At 42.2% G+C, this 27359-nt stretch overlaps 1 protein-coding gene across 3 annotated transcripts in view; it reads right to left on the minus strand.

The window, feature by feature from the left end:
• Positions 1-27266, minus strand: part of ARID3B (AT-rich interaction domain 3B) — a 53980-nt gene extending 26714 nt beyond the window's left edge. For all 3 annotated transcript variants that reach the window (XM_030874981.2, XM_030874983.2, XM_030874980.2), the window contains exons 1-2: positions 27142-27266; positions 23906-24554 (exon numbers count right to left, since the gene is read on the minus strand). In XM_030874981.2, coding sequence (XP_030730841.1) covers positions 23906-24475 — 570 coding nt within the window. In that variant the 5' untranslated portion in view covers positions 24476-24554; positions 27142-27266. The remainder of the gene's footprint in view (positions 1-23905; positions 24555-27141) is intronic.
• Positions 27267-27359: the final 93 nt, after the last annotated feature.

Raw genomic sequence — 27359 nt, forward strand, 5'->3', positions numbered from 1 at the left:
AAAAAAAACAAAAACTGCTAACCTTTTACCACTACCTCCACAGAACATCCTGGCTAAGAGGAGCCCCCACATTCCTCTCAGAAGGGAGACAGACAGACAGACAGACAAGTGGTTATGCCTCTGAGGGGACTAGAAGAATATGGCACCTAGCACGGCCAGCATGCAAATAAAAGGCCTTGAAAAAACAACAAATCGAAGTCTAATCTGACTGCTACTCAAAATTTAAATAGTGCTTCCTCAACACCTCAACCCTGGAAGGGGAAATGTAGTCACTATCCTTGAAAACCTAAAAGGCTGCCTTGTGGAAGAGGAAGCACGGTTGTCTTTTTTTTTTTTTTTCCCTTTTCCTTTTTTCTCTAAAGCCCCAGAGGGCAGAACTAGAGTCACTGAGCAAAAGTTAACAGGGAGAAGATTTCAGGTCGATTAGAAGAAAGACTTCTAACAATCAGAACTGCCCAATAATGGAGTGGGACTTCGCAGGAGGTGGGCAGCTTCCTGTCCCTAGATGACCATCTGTCTGGGATGTCATGGTGTGGATTCCAACATGAGATAGGACTGGATGAGAGGGCCCCTAGGGGCCCTTTCTGTCCTGAGAAGCAAAGAGCCTAGGACAAATTCATTCAATGCTGATTTCCTGAGAACCCACCCCAGTTAGAGCATTGTGCAAGCTGCTGAGAAGAATTACCCACTCTCCCCAAAAAGTGGTTCCCACCACCAGGAGTTTTACCACAGAGTTGGAAAAACAAGCTGAACACACACAGCACTTAATAGATAGAGCAAGTCAAAGTACCAAAACACAAAGTGCCCAGGAGGTGGAAGAAAGGAGGCGGCCCAGAGGTGGAGATGAAGCTGGCCTGGAAGAATGGGTTGAGAGATTTACAGTCTCAATGAGCATGGAGTGGGGGATAAACAAGGCATGTTTTGGCAGGGAGGATGCAAGTCTGAATAGTTAACGTGGAAACGGGCTGTGAAATGCCTTGAATACCAGGAGGAAATTTAAACTCTGAACTGTGAAGAGGGGGGAGGCGGTGGATGTTTTCTGAACAGAAAAATAAATGATTAGATCAGTGTTTTAGATGATTTTAATGACCCATTTTTGTTGGAAAATACATAATATATACATACAAATGTATATAGGCCCCTAATCGGATTGGAATCATGGGGGATTTTCACTTTTCAATTTTTTCATTACATCCATTCACATACAAACATCTGATCACTAGTATATACTAGATACTGTGAAAGGTTCTGAGGGAAAAAGAACAAGACAGATAAGAACTTCTGACTTCTTGGAAGTTACAGTCTAATGGAGAGGGAGAGAGAGACGATTTAAAAAACTGTTTATTTTTTCTAGATTAACGTCTGAATCATTTGTCAAGACCCATCACTGGCTTCTTCCCCACCCCCTGCAACAAAGAAAATTCGGACTGCACTGAAATTACAGAATAGTTTAGTGAACTGACACAATCACAATATAAGAGAGCAATATGACTCTTCATTTAATAAAATATATTTTTAATGCTCCTCAGTAATGATTTACAACGTTAACATATTACTTTTGTAAACGGTATGGAAGATTTCAGAGGGAAAGCCAGAACTGGGGCTGGCCAGCTATGCAGTAGCCCACGCTGATAATCTGGGTTGGGGGTGGGGAAAGCAGTAGAACCAGGGAGAAATGACTGTCTTAAGAAGCAGCCAAGTCAGAGAATCAACCGGATCTGGACTGAGGGGATGAAAGAGAAAGAGAAGGATGAATCTGAATCGTATCGTGAGAAAGGTATGTTCTGATGAAAATGGAGAGACGCTGGGCAGGGGATCAAGCAGGAGGTCTTTGAGCACTAATGAAAATAGATCACTGTCTCCGGGGTTGCATCAGGGGTGACAAGAACAATCCCACAGCCCTGGAGGACGCCAGGTTATGGCAACTGGCAGCAGCAAGAGCCAAAGGCTTATTGCCAAACTTCCAGTGAGAAGAGAGACATTTAACCAGCATCTCCTGACCCAAGAAAGGTACCTTGGGCTTTTTTACTGGAATTTGAAAAAAAGGCCCAACCAGACCACGCCTCTAAGATCTTAGGAGCCAGTACTGCATTCCTTAGAGCTGTACCTCCCCAGAGACAGGAGCGCCTGACTTTAAAAGCAATTAAGTATCTAGGCTATTTTAGGATTACTCCTTGACCACCTGGAATATCTTATTAAAGCACAGCTCAGATGTCCAAAGCAATTTTAGTTCCCATTCCTCACTCCTCCCCAAGGCAAGAGTTAACCCCTTCCTTCAGGTTTAAAGCGCAGAGGCTAAGCTACTAACTCTTCACTTGAGCTCCCCATATTCTGAAACCGCTCAGAAACTGCCCCATCCTTAGAACACCATCACACACACCACAACTTTTATAGAGATTCTTGAGTGTTCTCTGAAGACACAAACATTCATGTGTTTCCTTTCCGTCTACTCTCCATAATCTAATAGATTCTGAATCCCACCCAAGGTTCGGATCTGGGCAAATTCCTGGGACTTGAACCTCAAAGTAGTCATTAGCTAAATCACTAGACTTCAAAGGGCTGATCCCAAGCTCATGGATATCAGTTAATAACTTTGAAATACGAAGTGTAACAAAAGTATTCAGGCTGAAAAGTGCTGTTGTTAGTATTGTTATTATTTTTTTAATAAGCAACACATAAACTACCTTTTCTTTGGCTACACCTGTGGCTCTGTAGGTATTATCTATACCACATTTGTGACTATCCTACTACTGGACGGGTTGATGATGTTGTAATGTTAAAAGTCCAATTCCCAGATCTCAGGAGGAAGAAAAGAAAAACATCTCTGCCCTCCCCCCAGTTTTAAATGAGACATGCACAAGGGGGTAATGGGCAGGATTATAGGAGAATCCTAAAAGGAGAGGGGAGCCCCAGGAAGTAAAACAGATACTGTTATAAGCAACACTGTTGGACTACAAAACCCTCCTGATAAGATCAGGATTACTGCTCTTAGCTCAATCGCTCAGGCCTTGGAAGCACTAGAGTTATAATTATCAGATGCACACCTTCCGCTGTCAGGTAACTTTAGCAGGAACCAGAAAGTGCCTCCCCACCTCTTACAAGCAACAAAGATCAATTCAAACTCGGTGGCTTGGAAAGAGCCAAGGGACACTTTTCTGATTAAGCAGTAGAAAGGAGGAAGGGTGGGGGAGGGGAGAGAGGGTGGCAGTCCAACCTTTCCATCTAGGCATATAATCACTCCATGCAATAATCAAGAAGACTGCCCAGAAATGGGGTGTTTCTACAAAAGGAGGAAGAAAAACTAAAATGCACTGTTGGTGATGAGGACACCTCTATGCCAAAGAGTGAAGTGGCCCAGCCAAGTCTAAGTCTGAGCGCCACAGAGGAAAGTCCCAGCTCCTTTTATCTGCAGAATTCGAGCTGGCAGCACTGCTTATTCCAGCCTGTGAACTACCTACCACATGAACATCCATAATGGTTGCTGACATCACTTCATACCACAGAGCTCAGAAAGCCAGAGCTGGAGAGCTCAGCTCAGCCATAGCTGAGCTGAGTGGGAGAACACCTCATCTGACCTTCGTCTGAGAAGAGAAGTCAAGAAACCTGCCCGAAGTTGGTGCTTCAGAAAACTGTCATCAAACTTTTTTCTTCAAACTACATATTTTAAATGTATAGGAAGGACACTTTTTTTTTTTTTTTCGGTACGTGGGCCTCTCACTGTTGTGGCCTCTCCCGTTGCGGAGCACAGGCTCCGGACGGGCAGGCTCAGCGGCCATGGCTCACAGGCCTAGCTGCTCCGCGGCATGTGGGATCCTCCCGGACCGGGGCACGAACCCGCGCCACCAGGGAAGCCCCATCATAGCATTTTTAAAAAAGGTGTTCTTCCGGGCTTCCCTGGTGGTGCGGCGGTTGAGAGTTCACCTGCCGATGCAGGGGACACGGGTTCGTGCCCCGGTCCGGGAAGATCCCACATGCCGCGGAGCGGCTGGGCCCGTGAGCCATGGCCGCTGAGCCTGCGTGTCCGGAGGCTGTGCTCCGCAACGGGAGAGGCCACAACAGTGAGAGGCCCACGTACCAAAAAAAAAAAAAATGCTATGATGAATTATTTTATAAAGTAAAAAAAAATTTTCAAGTGTGGGATTCCACAGAGAAAGTCTCCTCAGGCAGAACACACAGGTGCACTTTGTGTTTCGAGTCAGCCCCGTTTACAACTTTGAGAGCATCTCCTAGGGCTTCTCCCAACCCCACAGCCCCACACCCTGGGGGACAGCACTACGGTATACACATTCCAACTCTGAGGCCAGCTGCCCCTGTGCTGCCCACTGCCTCACCCAGGCTAAGTCTCTCTCATACAGAGACAGTAACTTACTCCTCTGTGAGGCTTGTGCACCTGGCACAGGGCCTGGCAGATGGTAGGGGCTCAAATAAATATCAGTACCTGAAGAACAAGCCACAGGAATGAACTTAGGAGAACTGCTGCGGGCTAACTGATGAATTTGGGTGGGGGGGGAATCACATACTGAAAAGCAGGTGGACTTCAAGTTCTAAAATACAACTCCATAAAAGGGATCTAGAAGGCAATATAAGCCATTTCCTAAAGAAAACAGTTTAATGTTGAGGTTCAAGAGGATACACAGAGGAGAGTGCACCCCCTCTCCCGGGCTGGCAAAGAAGGAGCCCGTCATTCATACGTAAAATTAGAAAAGCTTTACAAAAATGACAATATTCAATGATAACAAGGATTGGGGCAATGGGATCTCCTATATTCCCATAGGGAAATATTAAAATACCATGACCTTTTCTGAAAGTCACTTGCCTTAAAATACCCATCACAATAAAAACAACAGCAGTAGCAACAACCAATAATAATTGAATACTTAACCACGTGCCAGGACCTATCCGTGTTTTACGTGCATTAAACAGTTAAAACCTCAGCACAATGCTCTGAGGTGGGTACTATTATTACCCTCATTTTTCAGATGAGAAAACCAAGGAACAAGGAAGACACAAGGAAGTGACTTGAAGAAGGCTGCAAAGTGATCCAAGAGTGTCAAGTTGAGAATCAAATGCAGGCAGTGCACCTTCAAGTCCCTGCTTGTAACTGCCTTACTTTCTTAGTCTCTCCTGATCTTGTAATTCTGTGCTATGAATCTACCTGAAAGAAGCAACTAGAAATATAGTACGATTGTATTTTTAATAGCAAAAAATTACAATAGCCTAAAGGTGTGACAACAAGGGCACAGGCAACACATGAAGGTGCTATCCACATGACAGAACACTGTGCAGCCATTTAACACTGCCTTTTAAAAGAGTTTGATCCCTACTTCACATCCTTCCCATTAATTCAAGATGGAGTTAATATCTACATATAAAAAATACAACCATAAAATAATAACTATATATATTTTATAATATTGGGGATGGGAGGGCCTTTTTAAGTATGACAGAAACCATCAAGGGAAAAAAATCAATAGATTTAGCAACATCAAAAATTTAAAATTTAAACTACCTGATGAAAGAACTAAAATCAAGTTGAAAGATCAACAAGTGTGAAAAATACTTGAAACACAAAGACAAGGATCTATGCAAAAGAGCTACTACATATCAATAAGAAAAAGATAACAGAATAGAAAGCCGGGTAAAGGCAACAAAAACCCAACATACCAAAACTCATGGAATGCAGCAAAAGCAGTATTAGGAGAGAAGTTTATAGTAGTAATAAAAGTCTACATTAAAAAACAAGAAAGATGTCAAATAAACAACCTAACTATACTTCAAGGAACTAGAAAAAGAAGACCAAACGAAGTCCAAAGTTAGCAGAAGGAAGGAAATAATAAAGATTAGAGCAGAAATAAACAAAACAGAGAACAGAAAAACATCAACGAAACTAACAGTTGGTTTTTTGAAAAGATGAACAAAATTGACAAACCTTTAGCTAAACTAAGAAAAAAAGAGAAGACAAATTCGGAAATGAAAGAGGAAACATTACAACAATGCCACAGAAATAAAAAGGATTATAAGAGACTACTGTGAACAATTATATGCAAGCAAACTGGATAGTCTAGAAGAAATGGATAATTCTCAGAAACTTACAACCTACCAAGACCGAATCATGAAGAAACAGAAAATGTGAAGAGACCTATAACTAGTAAGGAGACTGAATCAGTAATCAAAAACCCCACAACAAAGAAAAGCCCTGGAACAGATGGCTTCACAAGTAAATTCTGCCAAACATTTAAAGAATTAAAACACCAATCCTTCCCAAACTCTTCCCAAAAATTGAAGAGGAGGGAATACTTCTAAACTTATTTTATGAGGCCAGCACTACCCTGATACCAAAGCCAAAAAATGCCACTACAAGAAAACTACCTGATGAATACAGATGTAAAATCCTTAATAAACTATTAGCAAACCACATTTGAGAGCACATTAAAAGGATCATATACCATGACCAAGCAGGATTGATCCCTGGGATGCAAGGATGATTCAACATACAAAAATCAATCAATGTGCTATACCACATTAACAGACCAAAGGATAAAAATCACGATTATCTCAATAGATGCAGAAAAAGAATCTGACAAAATTTAACACCCTTCCATGATAAAAATACTCAACAAACTAGGAAAAGAATCATGGCCTCAACATTTTAAAGGCCATATATGAAAAGTCTTCAGCTAACATCATACTCAATGGTGAAAAACTAAAAGCTCTTCCTCTAAGAACAGGAACAGGGCAAGGATGCCTACTCTTACCACTTCTATTCAACATAGTACTGGAAGCCCTAGCTAGACCAATTAGGCAAAAAAAAGAAGTAAAAAGGCATCCAAACTGGAAAGGAAAAAATAAAATTACCTCTGTTGGCAGATGACATGCACTTATATGTAGAAAACTCTAAAGATTACACACACACAACATACACACAAACTGTTAGATCTAATAAACGAATTCCGGAAAGTTACAGGATACAAAATCAACATACAAAAATCAGTTTTGTTTCTGTACATTAACAACAGACAACCTGAGAAGGAAATTAGGAAAAACAATCCCATTTACAATAGAATCAAATAGAACAAAATACCTAGCAATAAATCTAACTTAGGAAATGAAAGATTTGTACATTGAAAACTACAAAACATTACTGAAAGAAAACAAAGAAGATACAGATAAATGGAAAGACATGTTCATGGATTGGATTGGAAGAACTGAATATTGTTAGCATGTCCATGCTACCCAAAAGTGATCTGTAGATTCAACGCAATCCCTATCAAAATCCCAAGGGCACTTCTTAACAGAAAGAGAAAAAACAATTCTAAAATTCTTATGGAACCATAAAGGACCCCCAATAGCTAAAACAATCTTGAGAAAGATGAACAAATCTGAGGCCTCACACTTCCTGATTTCAAAACATATTACAGTAATCAAAACAGTATGGTATGAGCATAAAGACAGACAAATAGACCAATGGAACAGCATACGGAGCCCAGCAATAAACCCACGTACATACAGTCAGCTGATCTTTGACAGGATGCCAAGAATACGCAATGGGGAAATGACAGTCTCTTCAACAAATGGTGTTGGGAAGACTGGATATCCACATGCAAAGAATGAAAATGGATCTTATTTTACACCACACATAAAAAATCAAGTCAAAATGATTAAAGACTTGGGACTTTCCTGGCGGTCCAGTGGTTAAGACCTTGCCTTCCAATGTGTGGGGTGTGGGTTTGATCCCTGGTCGGGGAGCTAAGATCCCATATGCCTCATGGCCAAAAAACCAACATATAAAACAGAAGCAATATTGTAACAAATTCAACAAAGACTTTAAAAAATGGTCCACATCAAAAAATCTTAAGGAAAAAAAAAAAAAAAGATTAAAGACTTAAACGTAAGACCTGAAACTGTAAAGCTCCTGGAAGAAAATATAGGATGAAAGCTTCATGACATTAGTTTTGGCAATGAGCTCTTAGATATGACACCAAAAGTACAGCCAACAAAAGCAAAAATAGACAAATGCGACTACATCAAAGTAAAGAGCTTTTGCACAGTAAAGGAGATAAAGGAGATAGAGTGAAAAGGAAACCTAGAGAGTGGGATAAAATACCTGCAAACCATACATCTGATAAGGGATTAATATCCAAAAGATATAAGGAACTCCTACAACTTGACAGCAAAAAACCAATAACCCAAGTAAAAAGTGGGCAAAAGACTTGAATAGATATTTGTCCACAGAAGACACACAAATAGCCAATATATATATGAAAAGATGCTTAACATCACTAATCATCAGGGAAATGCAAATTGAAAGCACAAGATATCACTTTGCATCGCTAGGAGGGCCATTATAAAAAACAAACAAACAAAAAGCCAGAAATTAACAAGTATTGAAGAGGATGTGGAGAAACTGGAATCCTTGTACACTGTTGGTGGGAAAGAGTCTAGAGATTTCTGAAAAAATAAAAAATAGAACTACCATATGATACAGCAATATTCACTTCTGGGTATTCAATCAAAAGAACTGGAGTCAGGATCTTGAAGAGATATCTGTACTCTCATGCTCATTGCAGCACCATTCACAATAATCAAGATATAGAGTCAACCTAAGTGTCCATCAATGATCAATGGATAAAGAAAATGTGGTTTATACACACTATGGAATATTATTCAGTCACAAAAAAGGACATTCTGCAATATGTGATAACATGGATGAACCTGGAGGGCATTATGCTAAATAATGTAAACATGTCAATAAAAATTTAAATAAATGTAAATAAAGTGAAATAAGCCACTCCCATTTATATGAAGTATCTAAAGTAGGTAAACTCACTGAAGCAGTAAGTATAATGGTGGTTGCCAGGGGCTGAGGGGAGAGGGATGGGAAATGGGAAGCTGCTGTTCAATGGGTATAAGTTTCAGTCATGCAAAATGGAAAAGTTCTAAAGATCTACTGTACAACATTATGCTTACAGTTAATACTGTGAACTATACACGTAATACTTTGTTAGAGTAAATCTCATGTGCTTTTCACAGTTAAAAAAAGAAAGAAAAATGGGCAAAGGCTACAAGCAGGTTAAGTCACAGAACAAACACAAAAGGTAAATAAACATATGAAAAGATAGTAATATACATATACCCTCTGATACAGCAAATTCAACTTCTAGAATAATCTATCCTACCATAGAAATACAGACAGAATGGCAAAGGGTCAAATGACATCTACAAAGATAGTTTGTATTTATACTAAACACACATACTCTCACACATTCTTTGACTACACATTAAATAGGTAAATATACAGAAACAGCCACAGAAGCTGATTCATGCCTAACTGTGGCCTTCTCTGGGATGGGAGGGAGCAGAGTAGGCAACAGAACACTACAATATGTTTTAAAACTGTAAGTTTTCACTCTGTATTTTCCTATATTGTTTCAATTTTTCATGAGCATCTACTCACATTACTTATATAATTTTGAGATATTTGAGTAGATATTGATCTACTCACATTACTTATATAATTTTGAGATATGAAATGTTTATATCTCATTTATTTATAAACATTAATAAATGTTTATAAACATTTATTAATGTTTATAAAAACATTAATAAATAAATCTTTATAAACACACATCAAAGTACAGTCATAATACTGAGTAAAAAAGTTGTAAAACTCCTGAATAAAAAAGTAAGTTGTTATAAACAAGCAAATGTATTTGTGAAAAGAAAAAGCTCTAAAAAGGTATAGGCCAAACTGTTAACAACAATGACCTGTGGAAAGTAAGGCCGACTTTTACTTTACACATTTCTGTACTTTAAAAATTATTTGAGTCAATATAACTTCGGTATTATGTTTTTTAAAAATTAAACTATTTTAAAATAACACTTTAAAATAATAAACACTTTATAAAAATTGCTCATGGGCTGTTAGGTAATAAAGGTTGGGCACAAAAATAAAACCCAAAAAATATGTCTGTAATAGGCATTTAAAACAAAACACAAAGGAAATACAAGAAAATGTTTACATTTACACCTAAGTTATATGGTTGTGGTGATTATATTTTCTTCTTTACAAATTTTTATATTCTCTAAAATGAGTCTGAATTACTTGGAAAATCAGAAAAAATACAGTTACTTTTAGAGTAATGAAACCACTGAGAAAAGATTATCCTTGCCCTGCTCTCTCTGGAATAGGAAGAGGAGAGGCATGGAGGCAGAAGTCGGACCACCTGTGTTCATAGCCCAGCTTCCCAACTCCGAGACCACAAGCAGCCCATTTCACCCTTCTTTCCTCATCTGTAAAATAAAACAAACATGTAAAGGGGGGATAATATCAGGGCTTACTTCACACAACTCATTGAAATAAGGCAAATATCCAGCACAGGAGAGATTTTAAAAAGTCCAAGCTATTAAAAATCAAAAACAAACAAGCAAAAAACCAAAGTAGCAAACAGAATCATGAGCGAAGATAGTCTGATGTGGAGCAACTCTACCACCTCCCCGTCTCCAAAGAAAACCTCACTAGACATGCTAGATAAAATTTAACACTCCACACCCCTTACACACATAGCTAAGCTTGAAACCAAGAGCCCACAGTGCCAGAAACAAAAAGGAAGGAATCAGAGAGCAGTGAGCAGGCACCGAACCTGAAGGGCTCAAGGGAAAAGGGACCTAGATATAGTTTTTAACAGCTGAGGGCTGAGGACTGGGGATTTAATCACCCCTATGGGAGAAGAGTCCAGGCTGCAGGCCTCCTGCATGCCAGGAACCAGAGCTGAGATAAATGCATAAAGCCAGAGGCCAGGAAGGACTACGCTTCCACCCTCCCATGAACTAGGGCCTAAAAAACTGCCCACCAACCTGGAGAAGAAGTGACGAACATTGCCATCTGCTAGGGTCCACATGGAAAAAGAGGGTCCATAAGAAATGGAAACCCAGGCTCTCACCAGGTACAAATGTAAACTCCAAATTCATACCCCAAACCAATGGCAACCAGCTAAACTTGTAGGGCCCCAGCAGGGGAGAAAACAAAGCTCCCCTTAGGAATGCTTCCATAATCCAAAACACATGGGACTCCCATGGAAACAAATCCCAACTCAAAATAGGATTACACTGAAAAACAAAAACAAACCACTGCAAGAGGAAACAAACCATCAAAGGGGAGAGTAACATGACACAAGGATAACTTGCACCCCAAGAATTAGAGGTAATAATAAAATAATCGAAAAGCACCTTTAATTTTTTTTTTTATCAAAGTATAGTTGATTTACAATGTTGTGCCAATCTCTACTGTACAGCAAAGTGACTCAGTTATACACATACACACATTCTAAAAGCATCTTTAAAACAAGCATGTTGCGGCTTCCCTGGTGGTGCAGTGGTTGAGACTCCTCCTGACGATGCAGGAGACACAGATTCATGCCCCGGTCCGGGAGGATCCCACATGCTGCAGAGTGGCTGGGCCCGTGAACCATGGCCACTGAGCCTGGGCGTCTGGAGCCTGTGCTCCGCAACAGGAGAGGCCACAACAGTGAGAGGCCCACGTACCGCAAAAAATTAAAAAAATAAAAAACAAGCATGTTTAGGGCTTCCCTGGTGGCTCAGTGGTTAAGAATCCACCTGCCAATGCAGGGGACACAGGTTCGAGCCATGGTCCAGCAAGATCCCACATGCCGTGGAGCAACTAAGCCTGTGTGCCACAACTACAGAGCCTGTGCTCTAGAGCCCGCAAGCCATAACTACTGAGCCCACATGCTACAACTACCGAAGCCCACGCACCTAGAGCCCATGCTCTGCAACAAGAGAAGCCACTGCGACGAGAAGCCTGCGCACTGCAATGAAGAGGAGCCCCTGCTCGCCGCAACTAGAAAAAGCCCACGTGCAGCAACAAAGACCCAACACAGCCAAAAATAAATAAATAAAATAAATAAATTTATTTAAAAAAAAAAAACAAGCATGTTTAAACAATAGCAGAATGTTGGTCGGTAACTGCTAAAAGCTGGGCAAAGGACACAGGTGGTTCATTACCATTCTCTTCTTTTGTATATATGAAATTCCCATAATAAAGAGTTTTAACAAGTCCATATAAAGTTTTTTAAAAGTTAAAGATGTTCAGGGCTTCCCTGGTGGCACAGTGGTTGAGAGTCCGCCTGCCGATGCAGGGGACACGGGTTCGTGCCCCAGCCCGGGAAGATCCCACATGCTGCAGAGCGGCTGGGCCCGTTGGCCATGGCCACTGAGCCTGCATGTCTGGAGCCTGTGTTCTGCAATGGGAGGGGCCACAACAGTGAGAGGCCTTTGTACCGCAAAAAAAAAAAAAGATGTTCAAAGAGCTAAAGGAAAAAATAGAAACCATATGTTAAGAAGAGGCAGATTTTTTAAAACTAAAAAAGAACAGATATTAAAACACAATATTAAGATAAACTTTTTTCAAAGTGATTAAGTAGTATAGACAGAGCTGAAGAGAGAATTAGAAACTGGAAAACAGAATATGAAAATATTCCAGAATGCAGGAGAAAGACATAAAGAGATAAGGTTATAAAAGAAAGGATACAAAGAAGGCTAAATGAGAAGGTTCAAATACTTCTGTTACAATAGTGGTCAAGGGACTTCCCTGGTGGTCCAGTGGTTAAGAGTCTGCCTTCCAGTGCAGGGGACATGGGTTTGATCCCTGGTCAGGGAACTAAGATCCCACATGCTGTGGGACAACTAAGCCCACAGGGTGCAACTACTGAGCCCACGCACTCTGGAGCCCGCAAACACCACAACTAGAGAGAGGCCTGCGTGCCGCAACGAAGAGCCCGTGTGCCGCAACTAAGACCCAACACAGCCAAATAAATAAATATTTTTTAAAGAGAAAAAAAAAAAGGAACAGTGGTCAAGGAAAAATAGCAGCCAAGAAAAAAAATGACACAAATCAGGCTGAAGGAGCAGATCAAGGCCCAAGTGGGGTAAATAAAAATATGTTCAAACCCAGAACACTAGTACAAGTGCAAAATAGCAGAGTCAGTAAAAATTTTAAAGCCACGAAAGAGGAAAAAAAGATTCACAACAGTGACAATTAAACTGATAATAGACTTCTCAAGAGCAAAAATAGTTGCTAGGAGACAAATGGGATCATATCCTCAAAGCGTTAAGATGAATAATGGTCAATCTAGAATCTAAAGCTGTGAACAATCATACAAGAATAAGGGCAAGATAAAGAAAGACATACATTTATTTTTATTTTTTATTAATTTTATTTATTTATTTATTGGCTGCATTGGGTCTTTGTTGCTGCTCAAGAGCTTTCTCTAATTGTGGCAAGTGGGGGCTACCCTTCGTTGTGGTACGCGGGCTTCTCATTGCAGTGGCTTCTGCTGTTGTGGAGCACGGGCTCTAGGCACGTGGGCTTCAGTAATTGCGGCACGTGGGCTCAGGAGTTGTGGCTCGCAGGCTCTAGAGCACAGGCTCAGTAGTTGTGGCACACGGCCTAAGTTGCTCCGTGACATGTGGGATCTTCCCAGACAAGGGACTGAACCTGTGTCCCCTGCACTGGCAGGCAGATTCTTAACCATTGGGAAGTCCCAAGAAAAACATACATTTAAAAAACATTTTCAGGCATACCAAGACTGAGTTTACTATATACAAATCTCTGCTAAAAGAGTTACTAAAAAAGGAAGACTGAACTCAAAGGGAAAGAATGGGATATAAGAAGTAATGGTGAAAAAAAAGATGGATAAACTTGTTGGGAAGTTTAAATAACTATTGACTGGTAGGGGGAAAAAAAAACCCTAATTTGGGGGTGGGGGTAAAACAAATTGGAATATTGGATGATGGAAGTGGAGAGGCAGAAGCTACATTAGAATTTCTGAGATCCTAATATTGTTTAAAAGTAGTGTAGGGGACTTCCCTGGTGGTCCAGTGGTTAAAACTCCACACTCGCAATGCAGGGGGCCTGGGTTAAATCCCTGGTCAGGGAACTGGATCCTATGTGCCGTAACTAAAGATTCCACATGCCGTAACAAAGATCCCACACACAGCAACAAAGAACCCGAGTGCCACAATTAAGACCCCGTGCAGCCAAATAAATAAATTAATTAATTAATTAATAAAAAAGAAAGCAGTATAAAAAGTCAGCAATGAAAGTTTAAATCTAATCATCAAAAGAATAGAAACAGAAAGCATAACTTCTAAGCCAGTAAAGGAGAAAAAGACAGTGGTTAAGAATCCACCTGCCAATGCAGGGGACACGGGTTCGAGCCCTGGTTCAGGAGGATCCCACATGCTGTGGAACAACTAAGCCTGCTGCACCACAACAACTCAGCCTGCACTCTAGAGTCTGTGAGCCACAACTACTGAGCCTGCGTGCCACAACTACTGAAGCCCGTGCACCTAGAGCCTGTGCTCCGCAACAAGAGAAGCCACCACAGTGAGAAGCCTGTGCACCACAAAGAAGAGTAGCCCCTGCTCGCCCCAACTAGAGAAAGCCTGCGCACGGCAACGAAGACCCGACACAGCCAAAAATAAATAAATTCATTACTTTAAAAAAAAAGAAAAGAATATTCAATCAAACGAACAAAAGACAGGAAAGGAGAAAACAAGAAGCAAAGAAAAACTATGGTTAAACTGGAAAACCAAAGTTAGAGGGCAGAAATAGGTCCAAATGTATCACCAGTTCTAATAACTACATGGATTAAATTAAATTAACCTAATAAAAAAGACAGATTATAGGTCTTTTGTATGTGGTCTCAATATATAAAGACTGGAATGTACAAGGAAAAAATGCACTAATACTAATCAAAAGAAAGCCAGTCATGGGTTTCCCTGGTGGCGCAGTGGTTGAGAGTCCACCTGCCGATGCAGGGGACACGGGTTCGTGCCCCAGTCCGGGAAGATCCCACATGCCGCGGAGCGGCTGGGCCCGTGAGCCATGGCCACTGAGCCTGTGCGTCCGGAGCCTGTGCTCCACAACGGGAGAGGCCACAACAGTGAGAGGCCCGCGTATTGCAAAAAAAAAAAAAAAAGAAAGAAAGAAAGAAAGAAAGCAAGCTAGTCTTACACCGGAATATTTAAATTCACCTCTTTCTGAAAGTGATCACACAAACTTAGTAAGGATAAGGAAGATCTGAATAACACAATTAAAAAGCTTGATCCAACATACAGATATACAACCCCACCTCTATTAAATATAGAATATACATTCTTTCCAAGCACATATGGAGAATTTAAAGAAACTGATCATACACAAGGCCAACACAAAGGATATCACAACAAATTCCAGAAAACTGATAACGCACCAGTTCTCTAACAACGGTGGTTAGAGCTGAATTATAAGCCATAATATTTTTTAAAAAGATAAAACCCACGTATTCGAAAACTAAAAAATACTTTCGAACAACTCATGGGTTAAAGAATCAATCACAACTGAAATTTTGAAACGTTTAGTACTAACCAATGGAAGCACTGCATATCAAAACTTGTGGGATACAGCAAAAGAGCAACTTTGAGAGAAATCTGCAGCTTCAAATGCATTTGTTAAGTAAAAAGAATTTCAGATGTGTTAAACATACAACTAAATAGGCTTAAAAACAGGACAGACACACAGAGTACAAGTAAAACTTAGGAAATCTAAATAACATCAGTGGATCACATCAATGTCAATATCCAGGCTGTCACAGTGTACTACAGTTTTATGAAATGTTACCATTGGGGGAAAACTGGACAAACTGTACAGGAATCTCTCTAAATTATTTCTTAGAACTGCACGTGAATATACAATTATCTCAGTGAAAATTCAATTTAAACAAAATGACCAAAATCCCCAACACTAACACCACGACATGCTGGCAAGGATGTGGAGTAACAGGAACTCTCATTCACTGTTGGTAGGAATGCAAAATAGTGCAGCCACTCTGGAAGACAGTTTGACAGTTTCTTATAAAACTAAACATACTCTTTGAATACAATCCAGAAATCATGTTCCTTGTTATTTACACAAATGGGTTCAAAACTTATGTCTAACAAAAACCTGTACACAGATGTTTATGGTAGCTTTATTCATACATGCCAAAACTTAGAAGCAACCAAAATGTCCTTCAGTAGCTGAATGGATAAACAGACTGTGGCACATCCAGACAATGGAATATTATTTGGTGCTAAAAAGAAATGAGCTATCAAGCCATGAAAAGACATGGAGGAAACTGAAATGCATATTACTAAGTGAAAGAAGTCAATCTGAAAAGGTTGATATGAATAGCTGGAGCACAGAGGATTTTTAGGGCAACCAAACTGCTCTGTATGTTACTATAATGGTAGATTCATGTCATTATACATTTGTCAAAACCCACAGAGTGAACCCCAATGTAAACTATGGACTTTGGGTGATAATGATGGTTCAGTGTTGGTTCATCGACTATAACAAATGCAGCACTCTGGTGCAGATTTTGATAGGGGGGAGGCGGTGCATGCGTGGGGGCAGAGAGTATATGGGAAATCACTGTAGTTTCTGCTCAATTTTGCTGTGACCTAAAACTGCTCTTAAAAAAAAAAAGCATTTTTTTTAAAGAAATGAAATGGTGCTCTTCACATAAAAAAAAAAAAACCACCAGGGCAAATTAAAAGAAAGCAGAGGAAACAAATATTTATGCAGCACCTATTATCTGACATTATGCTGCTGGGTGCTGGGACACAATGATGAGCAAAACAGACAAGGTCCCCGTCCTCTTAGAGCTTACCATCTATTACAGGACTCATATCAAACAAATAAACCACACAAAGTATAATGTTCAGTGACAACATATACAGGCATACCTCATTTTACTGTGCTTTGCTTTACTGCGCTTTGCAGGTACTCCATTGTTTTTAGAAACTGAAGGTTTGTGATAACCCTGCGTTGAGCACACCAATTTTTTTAATTTTTATCTTTATTGGAGTATACTTGCTTTACAATGTTGTGTTAGTTTCTGCTGTACAACGAAGTGAATCAGCTGTAAGTATACATACATCCCCACATCCCCTCCCTCTTGAGCCTCCCTCCCACCCTCCTTGTCCCACCCCTCTAGGCCGTCACAAAGCACCGAGCAGACCTCCCTGGAGCACACCTATTGGTGCTATTTTTCCAGTAGCACCTGCTCACTTTCATGTCTCTGTGTCACATTTTGGTAATTCTCGAAATATTTCAAACTTTTTCATTATTATTATATGTTATGGTGATCTGTTATCAGTGATCTTTGATGTTACTATCACAAAAAGATTACAATTTGCTGAAGGCTCAGATAATGGTTAGTATGCTTTATCAATAAAGCATTTTTTAATTAAGGTATGTACACTGTATTTCTAGATATAATGCTATTTGCACACTTACTAGACTACAGTATAATGTAAACATAACTTTTATATGCACTGGGAAACCCAAAAATTCATGTGACTTACTTTATTGTGATACACACAACCGAATCCGCCATATCTCCAAGGTATGCCTGTAACATGACCTACACTAAAGGTGAAGACAGTGCCTCTGAGAAAGTGATGTTTAAGGTAAAAACGGAAGCTGGGGTAAGAGCCTGAAGGAGTGTTTTAGGCAGAACGACTAGCACTGCAAAGGCCAGGGTGACTGGAGTACAGTGACAGGTCAGGATACTGGCAAAAATAAGGCTGGAGAAGCAGGCAGGGATCAGATTATGCAGATTTGGGGTTTTACAATTAGAGCAACTGATGACAAACTTCGAGGGCATTAAAGTAGTGACATAATCTGATTTGGTTTTTAGAAGATCACTCTAGCTGCTGTGTGGAGAATGAGAATGGAGGAGGGAAGACACAGAAACTTGTTGATAGTTACAACAGTAGGTAAGAAGCGTGGGTCAAGTAGGTGATGGTGGAGAAGAGAAGTGGCAGGATTCTAGATATTTAGATGGGAGAACTGATAAGAATTGGTGATGAACTGGGCATTACCAGATGGAGCGACAGAGTAGGAGGTATACAAAGATAGTCAGCTCTAGGGTTTCTGATATGAATGACCAAGTGGGTAGAAATGCCCTTTACAGAGAAGGAAAATAGAGGAAATAATTGCGTGGGAGTAGGTTGGAAATTAAGAGTTACATGTATTAAACGTGAGGTGCCAGTAAAACATCTAAGTAAAACATCCCAAGAAGGTAGTTGGGAATATATCCATTGAACTCAGAATGGGAACATGGGCTCAAACAATGCACATTGAGTCAGTGGCTTGCGGATAGTACTTAAAGCCATGAAAGTAAAAGAAATTGCCCAGGGAAAGCATATAAAGAAGAGGGTTTAAAACTGAGCCCTGGGGAACTTGGAGTTCTAGAGGTTAGAAAGAAGAAGAGAAAGAGGTTAAAGAAAATAAGCCAATGGAGAGGCTACAGAAAGGAAGAAACGGAAATGTTTCAAGGAGAGGAGTCTACTGAATTCAATACTGCAGAGAAATCAAATGAGCTGAGAGCTGGCGGGGCTTGGAAACATGGTGATCACTAGGAGGCCTTACCAAGAGGAACTTCAGGGATATGGAAGAAAGAGAGGCCAGACTGAAGTGTGTTGAGGGTGAGCAGAAGGTGACAAAGTGGAGGTACGGAGTGCAAACGATTTCCGAGAGGCTTTGTTGTGGTAAGTGCGTGGATAGTCAGGACTACAGAACATGCTAGAAAGAGATGTGCAGTCAAGGGAAAGTTTTTAAAAAGTGATTTCTCGGGAATTTCCTGGCAGTCCAGTGGTTAGGACTCCACATTTTCACTGCAGAAGGTCCAGGTTTGATCCCTGGTCAGGGAACTAAGATCCCACAAGCCAAGTGTCATGGCCAAAAAAAAATAAAATTAAAATTAAAAAAATAAAAACTGACTTCTCATTTCCTGGTAGCAATCAAATCAGGCAGATTTACTGATTAAAAGGAGACTTTTTTTTTTAATTTGGGGATAGTAGAACATGTGTTAGTGTGGAATAAACTTCAGAAGAGAGTTCCAAGAGTCAGGGAAATGGGTTCACTGATGAAGCAGGCCCCTGAAAATTAGGAGGGGATGGGATCTGGGACACACATGGAGGGATTAGTCTTTGCTAAGAAAGATAAAGACCCAAGTTAAGTCCCTAATCATGTATTTATAAGAATTCAACATAAACAAAGCTTACTTCTACCTAAAGGAGAAATATCCCTATTTTAATATGGAAAGAAGCAGCTTCAAGAGTGCAATGGCTTTAACTCACATAATCCTGAAATGCTTCAGAGAACCCTAGAATACTAGAGTTTGGTCACAGTTCCAGAAAATTTGAAAAGGAGTTGCTTTAGAGCACTAAGATTTACGGAACATCTTACCCTACAAAGATAGTAAAAATTGAAAAATTACAGTTTCAAAAAGTATTTAGGTGCTAATGACCATTCAACCTAAACTTTGCCTAATGGTATACATTTTACAAAGATCTTTCACACTTATTTTCTTCTTCCATCTTTGTAATATCTTTAAAATTCCTCCCTGAGGATGGCAAGAGAGGATTATCATCCTCTGGGAGAGATGTATGCATGGGTTCAGAAAGGTAGGGTAGGACATCTGTGCCAAGCACTATAGCAAGCAAGTGGTGGAGTTAGGATCTAAATCCACATCTTTTGGCTCCAAAACCAATGCTGACTTAATAATTACATCTTTTACTACATAACAAGTTTGCTGAGTATTTATGCCTTGACCTTTTGGGGTTAAAGTCTAGAAGGGCGACCGAGCGCTCTCACAAATCACCACTGACATCTTAGATATCATGGAACACCAGGCTGAAGAGCCACTGACAGAGCCAAATAAGAGCGCGCAAGTCCTAGGTCCCAATCCTCCCCCGAGTGATGGACAGTCTGCTCACCAGATGACGACAGAAGACACAAACTCAACACGGATACTGAAAACAGAAGTGAAGAAAACTCAAGGTTGCCAAACACTTCAGTTACCAGGACCAAAACACAAAGGAAGAGTCTAGGGCAGTGTCTGAAAGCACAGCATATATTCTCGTTCTAATTACACAGTCTAAAGCAGGGTTTCTCAACCTTGGCGCTACTGACATTTGCGGGCCAGAAAATTCTTTGTTGTGGGGGACTGTCCTGTGCATTGCAGGACGTTTAGTAGTATCCCTGGCCTCCACCCACGCGATGTCGGCAGCACAGCTCCACCTGCCCCAGTCATGACAACTAAACATATCTCTCGACTTTGCCAAATATCCCTTGGGAGAAGGAGGGGTTGGGGAGATCACCTCCAACTGAGAAACACTGATCTAGATGGATTCCACTATGAATATCGGAGCTAAGGCCATGCAAAGTAGACTTACAAAGAAAGTGGAGAAAGCTCATGATCTTATTTATTTTCAGGTAATAGTCTGCACAATCTTTACTAAAAGCATCAAATGTTCCAAAGACATGCAGTACGTACCCAGAAAAGTAGGCCTAGCCCGAGAGACCACACCTCACTACTACCTCATTACTCTTGGTAATGGATTCTGGAGACCAAGCAGTCAGTCAACCTTCCTCCTTCTCACACTCAGTAATCCAAGAGACTGCCAACATACACAGAAAATCAGACACACTCTCTGGCTCTCATATGCCCATTAAGCCATCATTCATCTTCCTTCCTATCCTATGGGAAGGAGTCTATGCCCTTCTGGAAAACTGGCTCCATTAATGGGCTCAAGACAGACAAAGCCTGCACTGCCTGAACTGCTCTCTTTCCAGAAGGACAGAAGACCACCCCTAACAGGCCAGCAACACCCCTAGCTGGTTGTATGTTGACAGGCTTCTACTGATCTCCCTTGAGAGAAGGGACACTCAGCTCTCTGCTGTCTTGTTTTACAATTATTTACTCTGCCCATCGAAATCTGATGGGTTTTAGAAGCTTGGCTCAATGGCGTTATCCATCTTCCCATCGCTCTGGTGTCAGAGGATGCCACACTCTTTCTAACAATCCAGGCCTTGAGAAGCAAATTACTTTCTAAGAGTTTCTTCAAGGAGAAAACATGAAATAATTTTGACTTTACACGTTATAAGAATGTGATTTCAGAAACAAAAGATAATCTGTGGAGCCCTTAAGCGTTCCAAATTTTGCTTTGCAGTTGGCAGATGCCTGCTGCGGCCCCCACACCAGCCCCAAATCTTGTAAATACTTTTGAGTATTTCTGTTGATTTACCAAGCTATGTTAGCTATGCTGTAGACAAAATCAACTTTATCTTGGTGTATGAATATCTGAAACAAAACTCTGTTTTAAAATATCTGCAGCATAGCTCAGACTGGACAGTTGGGCTTTAACTGAGTCAGGACAGAGCAAAATTGTTGCAACCCAAGACTCAATCCCCCTTGAGTTCCCACACTGTCTCTGCTAAACCTAGCTGGTGAGCTCTTCAAGGGAGAAGCATGCCTTAGCTCCTGGAGCAGAGGCCTGGCCTAAAGAAGCCTCGATAAAAGTTTGTTATGTGAAAGAACAAAATGGACACCGTCACCCATTAATAAGATCTTTTTCCGCTCTCTGGAAGTTAACTGCATAAGAAACAAAAGACTTTGAATAATTTTTAAGAAAAGCTAGTCTCACAGTTTGTAGTAGTTTCTAAAGACTCTCCGTTAGGATATATTTTTTTTTAGTCCCCCTTCCAAAGCACAACTAAAACATTTAAAAAATCCCCAAGCACACTATTTACCACTGTTAGGAGAAGGATTAGATAAAGGAGGAGGGCACAGACCAAATCAATCTTGAAAAATTAAATTCAAAAGGAGAAAAGAAGGTACACATCTAAGGTTTAAAGTCATCGTTACCCAGTGACCCCCTAACCCAGCTCTTGATCTCCAAATCCAGGGGGAGGGTAAATTTAGGGTGCGAGATTAGGCCTCAGCTACGCTGGCATTTAAAAACATTCTGGCAGGTGCCCTGCCAGGCAGTCTATAATTAGTGAGTATGCCTCGGAAACTTAAAATGAACTCAAAGGGTTTCAGAAGCCAACAGCCAGCCTCCCAAGCACTGAGCTGTGCAGCCACGGGGCTGATGCTGTCTAGAACCAGTGTTGGGTGCCTGCATGGCGCACACGTGTGTGCACACACACGCCACTTCTGCAGAGTGTCTTTTTTCAAAGCTCTAATGGCTTGACCTCAACACCTGCTGCACTTCCTGAAGACAGACAGGCTCTGGAGCTCCACTTGTTCCTCGCACGAGGCTGTACTTTCTAGGAACGACCGCACACACGCAGAGGCTGGCCAGCTGCCAAGGCGGGGGCAGCCCAGCCACCTCGGGCCTGAACTTTCCCAGTGCTGTCAGGGCGGGATCCCACTAGGAGCTGACTCAGCGGCCAGCATGGAACTCTGCCAACCACACAGCAGTGCGGGGGCTGCCGGCAAGTCACAGATGTTTTGCTAAACCAAAGCAATCAGCCGGGAGGCGGATCTGGGCTGGCGGCCAGGCTGCTGCTGTCGGGGAAGCTGGCATTCTCTGATCCTAGTCCGAGCTCTGCCACTACCTCCCTGGTGATCTGAGGGAAAACCTCTGTGCGTCTCAGCGTCTCGCCTGCTTCCGAGCATGTCTGTGTGGGTGCAGCAGAGGATGGCACTGTTTGCATGAAAGAGCACCTGGAGCACTACTACCCACCACATGCTGGTTCTGTTAATCCTCACAACATCCTTGGAGGTAGGCTTCGTTATCTTGATTTCACAGAGGGCTCAAAGGAATTGAGCCCTACCAAAGGATCACAAGGGTAATAGATGGAAGAGATGGGATTTGAACCCCACCTTGCTGGCTCTGGGATCTACTACAAACACTGCTACTGTGAAACTCAGATCAACTGCATAGGCAGGGCGCCTTGATAGAAAGATGTTGAGCTTTCAGTTTGCAAAGGACCTTTCTCATATGACTTCTCGGATGCCCTGTGTAAATCCATAGCCCTTCACAACTAATTCCTCAACAGCACCACTGGACCACATGGAGTGTATGTGCTTATGGGGAGTACCCAAATATTACCGGCTTTATTATGAACTCCCTGCCTAATCACCAACAAGTCACTTAGCCTGGAAGAACTGATCATCAGTCCCATTCTTTGGGTGAAGAAAAGCGGCATGGCAAGTCAGAAACACAAGAAGAATTAGAAGGCAAAGAGCACAGGTTCCTTAGGCTCTACCCCCTAGGATAATTCATTAGGACCCTGGAATCTATATTTTTAAAAACTCCCTAGATGACTCTGATGCTCTGCCATGTTTGGGAATCACCAAAGCTTGCCTTGGCTCAAAAGGGAATTGTGAGGGATTCCCTGGAGGTCTAGTGGTTAGGAGTCTGCACTTTCACTGCCTGGGTTCAATCCCTGGTCAGGGAACTAAGATCCTGCAAGCCGCACAGCACAGCAAAAAAAAAAGTAAAAAAATTAAAAGGGAATTGTGAGGTCTACCCTGCCCTGTTTCAAAGGAGGTGATACAAGGGTGAAATGAAATCATGTCTAAAGGCTCTTTGCTGGAAAATATACACAATGCAAAAGGTTCTCATCAGTTATGTTTAGGAGCAAAACAGCAAAACTGACCTTAAAAAGCATGATCCTGGGTTAGCCTGGAGCTAAGACACTGTGTTAGGCAAGACTGTTCTCTTATCAAACTACTACTAGAAAAACTGAAATTAGAGCCACACATCTCATTTTTAGATATCCCTCATAACACTGTTGCAACCTCATTCTTCCTTTAAACAAAAGAAGACTGTACTTGGTCTTTCATATTAAACTTGGAACAATCTATATTAGGAGTAATTTACACATTTCACTGCTCTAATCAAGAAAACAACTATGAGGAAAAAACTCAGTCTATTCACGTCTAGGCTGCTGGTCACTGAAGTAGGCTGAGAAGGCACAGACTGGCACAGACCCTGGCAGTCCAGTACCTCTCCCTGGCTAGCCTTTAGGGAGAACAAATAATGCCCCCATACCAGAAAGACTGACCTGCTTGAGCTGCTCATCCAGATTCCAGCCCGGCTGCCCTGCTGTGGAGACTGAAGCTGAGGCCTTAGGAGCATCTTTGGTATGGTCTTCTTTAGCTTGCTGTCCATGTGGCGGGAGCCCTGGCGCTGGAAGCAGACCAGATACGGGTGCGGCTCTGGGGTCTTGGCGAGCCACCTTCTGCACGTGAAAATATTTTGAAGCAGCCTGGGTCTCTTTCTCAGCCACCTCTGCAACTTCATCATCCCCATCCTCATCTTCCAAACCTCCTTCCTCTTTCTCAGGCTCTGAGTTCACCTTGCTCCGTTCAAACACTCGGGCCACTGCTGGGGCTGGTGGAACTCTGGCTAAGGGACCCAGGGCAGGGCTGCCAGAAGGCCTCCCAGGTGTGGCAGAAAGGTGAGTCTGCTGTGTGACCAGCTTCTGGGCATACAAGAACGGGGTTTCTCTCATCTGCTGAACCTGCTTCTCTCTGGCATCCATCTGCAGAGGAGCCAGGTGTGGTGGCTGTGGCGGCGGCGGTGGCTGCTGCTGCGGCGGCTGCTGCTTCTGCTGAGGCTGCAGTGGCTCCATCACTGCCTCAAGCTTCACCCACCGATTGGCATGGCTCTGAACCTGGGCACAGCCCGGCAGGCACACTGGGTGTAAACCTCTAAGTGATTAATAGAAACCACAAAGAAGGAGAAAAGAAAAAGGAAAAAAAAAAAACCAACAATGTAAAGCAGGTATAAAAAGGTTTTCTTTTCTCCAGTAAAGGGTATGAGTTCTGAGCATTAAACATATGCCCGTAAACCTGAGTTTTAAGATGAGTAAGTGGTGGGAGTTTGAGGTGGGGGTAGGGCAGGGTAGGGGGTGGTGGGAGTTGGGTAAGGAAAAGTATGCAGAAGAGGAACAGGATTTAAGAGGAGAAATACAGTATGAATCTCAGCTGCAGTGGACTACTGTGGTTTTAAAACGAAGTAAATCCAGATGACATTGAGTCTGCAAACATCTGTGTTCTGATCTCTCTTCCTCAACATTATCAAACATTAATCTGTTTACTACTGAAAAAGCAACTGGGTTTACACTGTACAGAGGTTGCGAGTATGAAAACCATCATTTAAAAAAAGGGAAAGAAGGGCCTGCCTACAAGAAAGAGAATACTGCTTAGGTTCCCAGGCCCATCAGAGAAAGGTATTACCATCTAAGCAAGACACAGAGCTATCAGGCAGACGGCAAGATTTCTCTCATAGAAAAGCAGAACCTAGCAAACTGCTCTTAGGTTTAAACTTTTAAAATTTCCCAGATCAAACCGCCAAGCCTGCTTTTTGAGTGGGCTGAGCCAATGCTAACCAGACATTATAGCCTCAAAAAGAATCCAATTTCAACAACATGAGAGAAAGAAACACGCAAGGAGGCAAGAGTTTCAAATTGCAATGGGCACTCAAAAAACAAACAGGGGGGAATTCCTCTGGAGATTTTTAAGGTAATTAATTGGAAACAGGTATCAATATTGTGTAAACGAGGCAAAGCTTCTTTTTTATAAACAGCCTAGTAAATCTCTTCACATCCCCTTTCTTTCTGATTCACTTCTATGACATTCTATGACGAATACAAAAAGAAAAGGCTTTCAGGCCAAAAGTATTCTGGGGGCAGGTTTATCAGCATTCTTACCAATCAGTCTCCAAACACACACCCCTTTCACACCCTCTCCTCCTCTAACCAACCCCCCTTCCCTTCCTCCTTTCCAGGCCCCCATCCCCAGCAAACCTCACTTGAGTTATGCTTCCTCAGCAAGTCTCCATAACTGAATGGATTACTATGCATGGGCAAATTTTAGGTTAACAGGACTTGCAACATGGCGTACAATGTTGTCATCACATGAAAGAAGAAGCTGCACTGCACAGGTTGGGACTTGATATTTGCGTTGTTCCACTGTTTTAGGACTGGGTAGAAAGATTTAAAAAAAAAAAAAACCCAAAAACTTAAATATCTAGGTATCTTCAAAAATTCATGGGGAAGTAATCACACTCCTAGCAATAAAAACTGTTTGGATTTAGGCATTTTTTAAAAACCGGGTTAGAGAAAAAAGGTAGGACTTTTAAAGTTAGGCAAAAAAGTAGAAATTTTAAAATCCTCATTTTCTGTTTAATCTTAGAAGCACTGCTTTTGTCTTTTGCATTCTGTGAAAGATTCAAATTCCAATTTTCCTCTTCCTCCCTTTACTTCCTCTCTTGGCACTTTAGAAAGTGAGTTATGCCGGAAGCAATACTTTCATTCTGCTATAGCCCTTTTTATAGTGTAACAAAGCATGAAAAGATTTACACCCACATTAAATCCAGTTGCCAAAAGTATTCATTTAAAATAAAAACAATTTGCATCAAAGAAAAGTAAACCAAAGAATAAAGAAAATAATTCCGTGGTCATTTTAATTCTCCTTACAACATTATAACATCAATCAATCACAAGCGGGATAATTTTTCATGCAAGTCCTGCCAGTCATTGAACAACTGCTTCTCATCTTGTGGCACCATCTTCTCTGTATGCTGTCCCCAGCAGAGGGGGTGGTGTCTCACAGCCTCCTTAGTTAAGACTGAGATGACTCAGTTCTACAACTCGATACACACACCCTCCCCCAAAGAGCCTATCTTTCCCTTGTCCCTAAGCAGCTAGTTGATCCAAACAATACCACCTGCCTACTTTTAGAAAACTTGGGTCTCAGAAATCTAAACCACTCCATCCTTTCACACGGCTCCCTCCCCCATTTCCCCTAAAGTTCCCGACTCTAAGCCCGGCGCAACGGACTCCTTGCAGCTTTGAAGCCGGCCTCGCCCACCATTCCCTCTACCTTCGCTGCCGGATCCCTCTGGCCTCAACCCCCTTTAAGCCCCACACCTCCACCCCCCGCCATTCTTTATACCCCCACAACCCAACTCTATCACTTTTACCTCTACTGAGCCCTCCCAGCCAATCCGCCGGCTCTTCTTAGATTGTCCCAACCCCACCTATTCTAGCCCTCTCAGTTCCCAGGGGCCCCTCACTCTTCCCATCCCTTTATCTCATATCACCCTAATGGGCGAGGGCGCCTCCGGGCTCCTCCCAGCGCTCTCACTTTTCCTCCTTGGCCCCCGTGCTCCACTGGCCCGCGTCTTCACGTCTTCCCCTACACACCTGCCTCTCCTCCTACTACGCCGTCCCCTCCACCTGCCACAGCCCTCGCTCCCGCCAAGGCTGAGGGAGCTGGGCACCGCGCGGCTTACCTGTACGGGGCGCTCCGGGTCCGCCAGCGGTGGAAGAGGCAGCCACTCAGGGCCCGGCGCGGCAGCTGCGTTTCGGACTTCTCCGCAGCCGGGGGCCACAGCCGGGGCGGGGCCCGCACCGGAAGCGGCGCCGCAGGGCCGGGTTGCCGGCCCGGGGCGGGAAGGGGGCGGGGTCACACGGTATGGGGCGGGGCCTGAGGCCGGAAACGGCCAAAAAG

Source organism: Globicephala melas, chromosome 2, assembly GCF_963455315.2.
Source record: "Globicephala melas chromosome 2, mGloMel1.2, whole genome shotgun sequence".
Lineage (NCBI taxonomy): Eukaryota > Metazoa > Chordata > Mammalia > Artiodactyla > Delphinidae > Globicephala > Globicephala melas.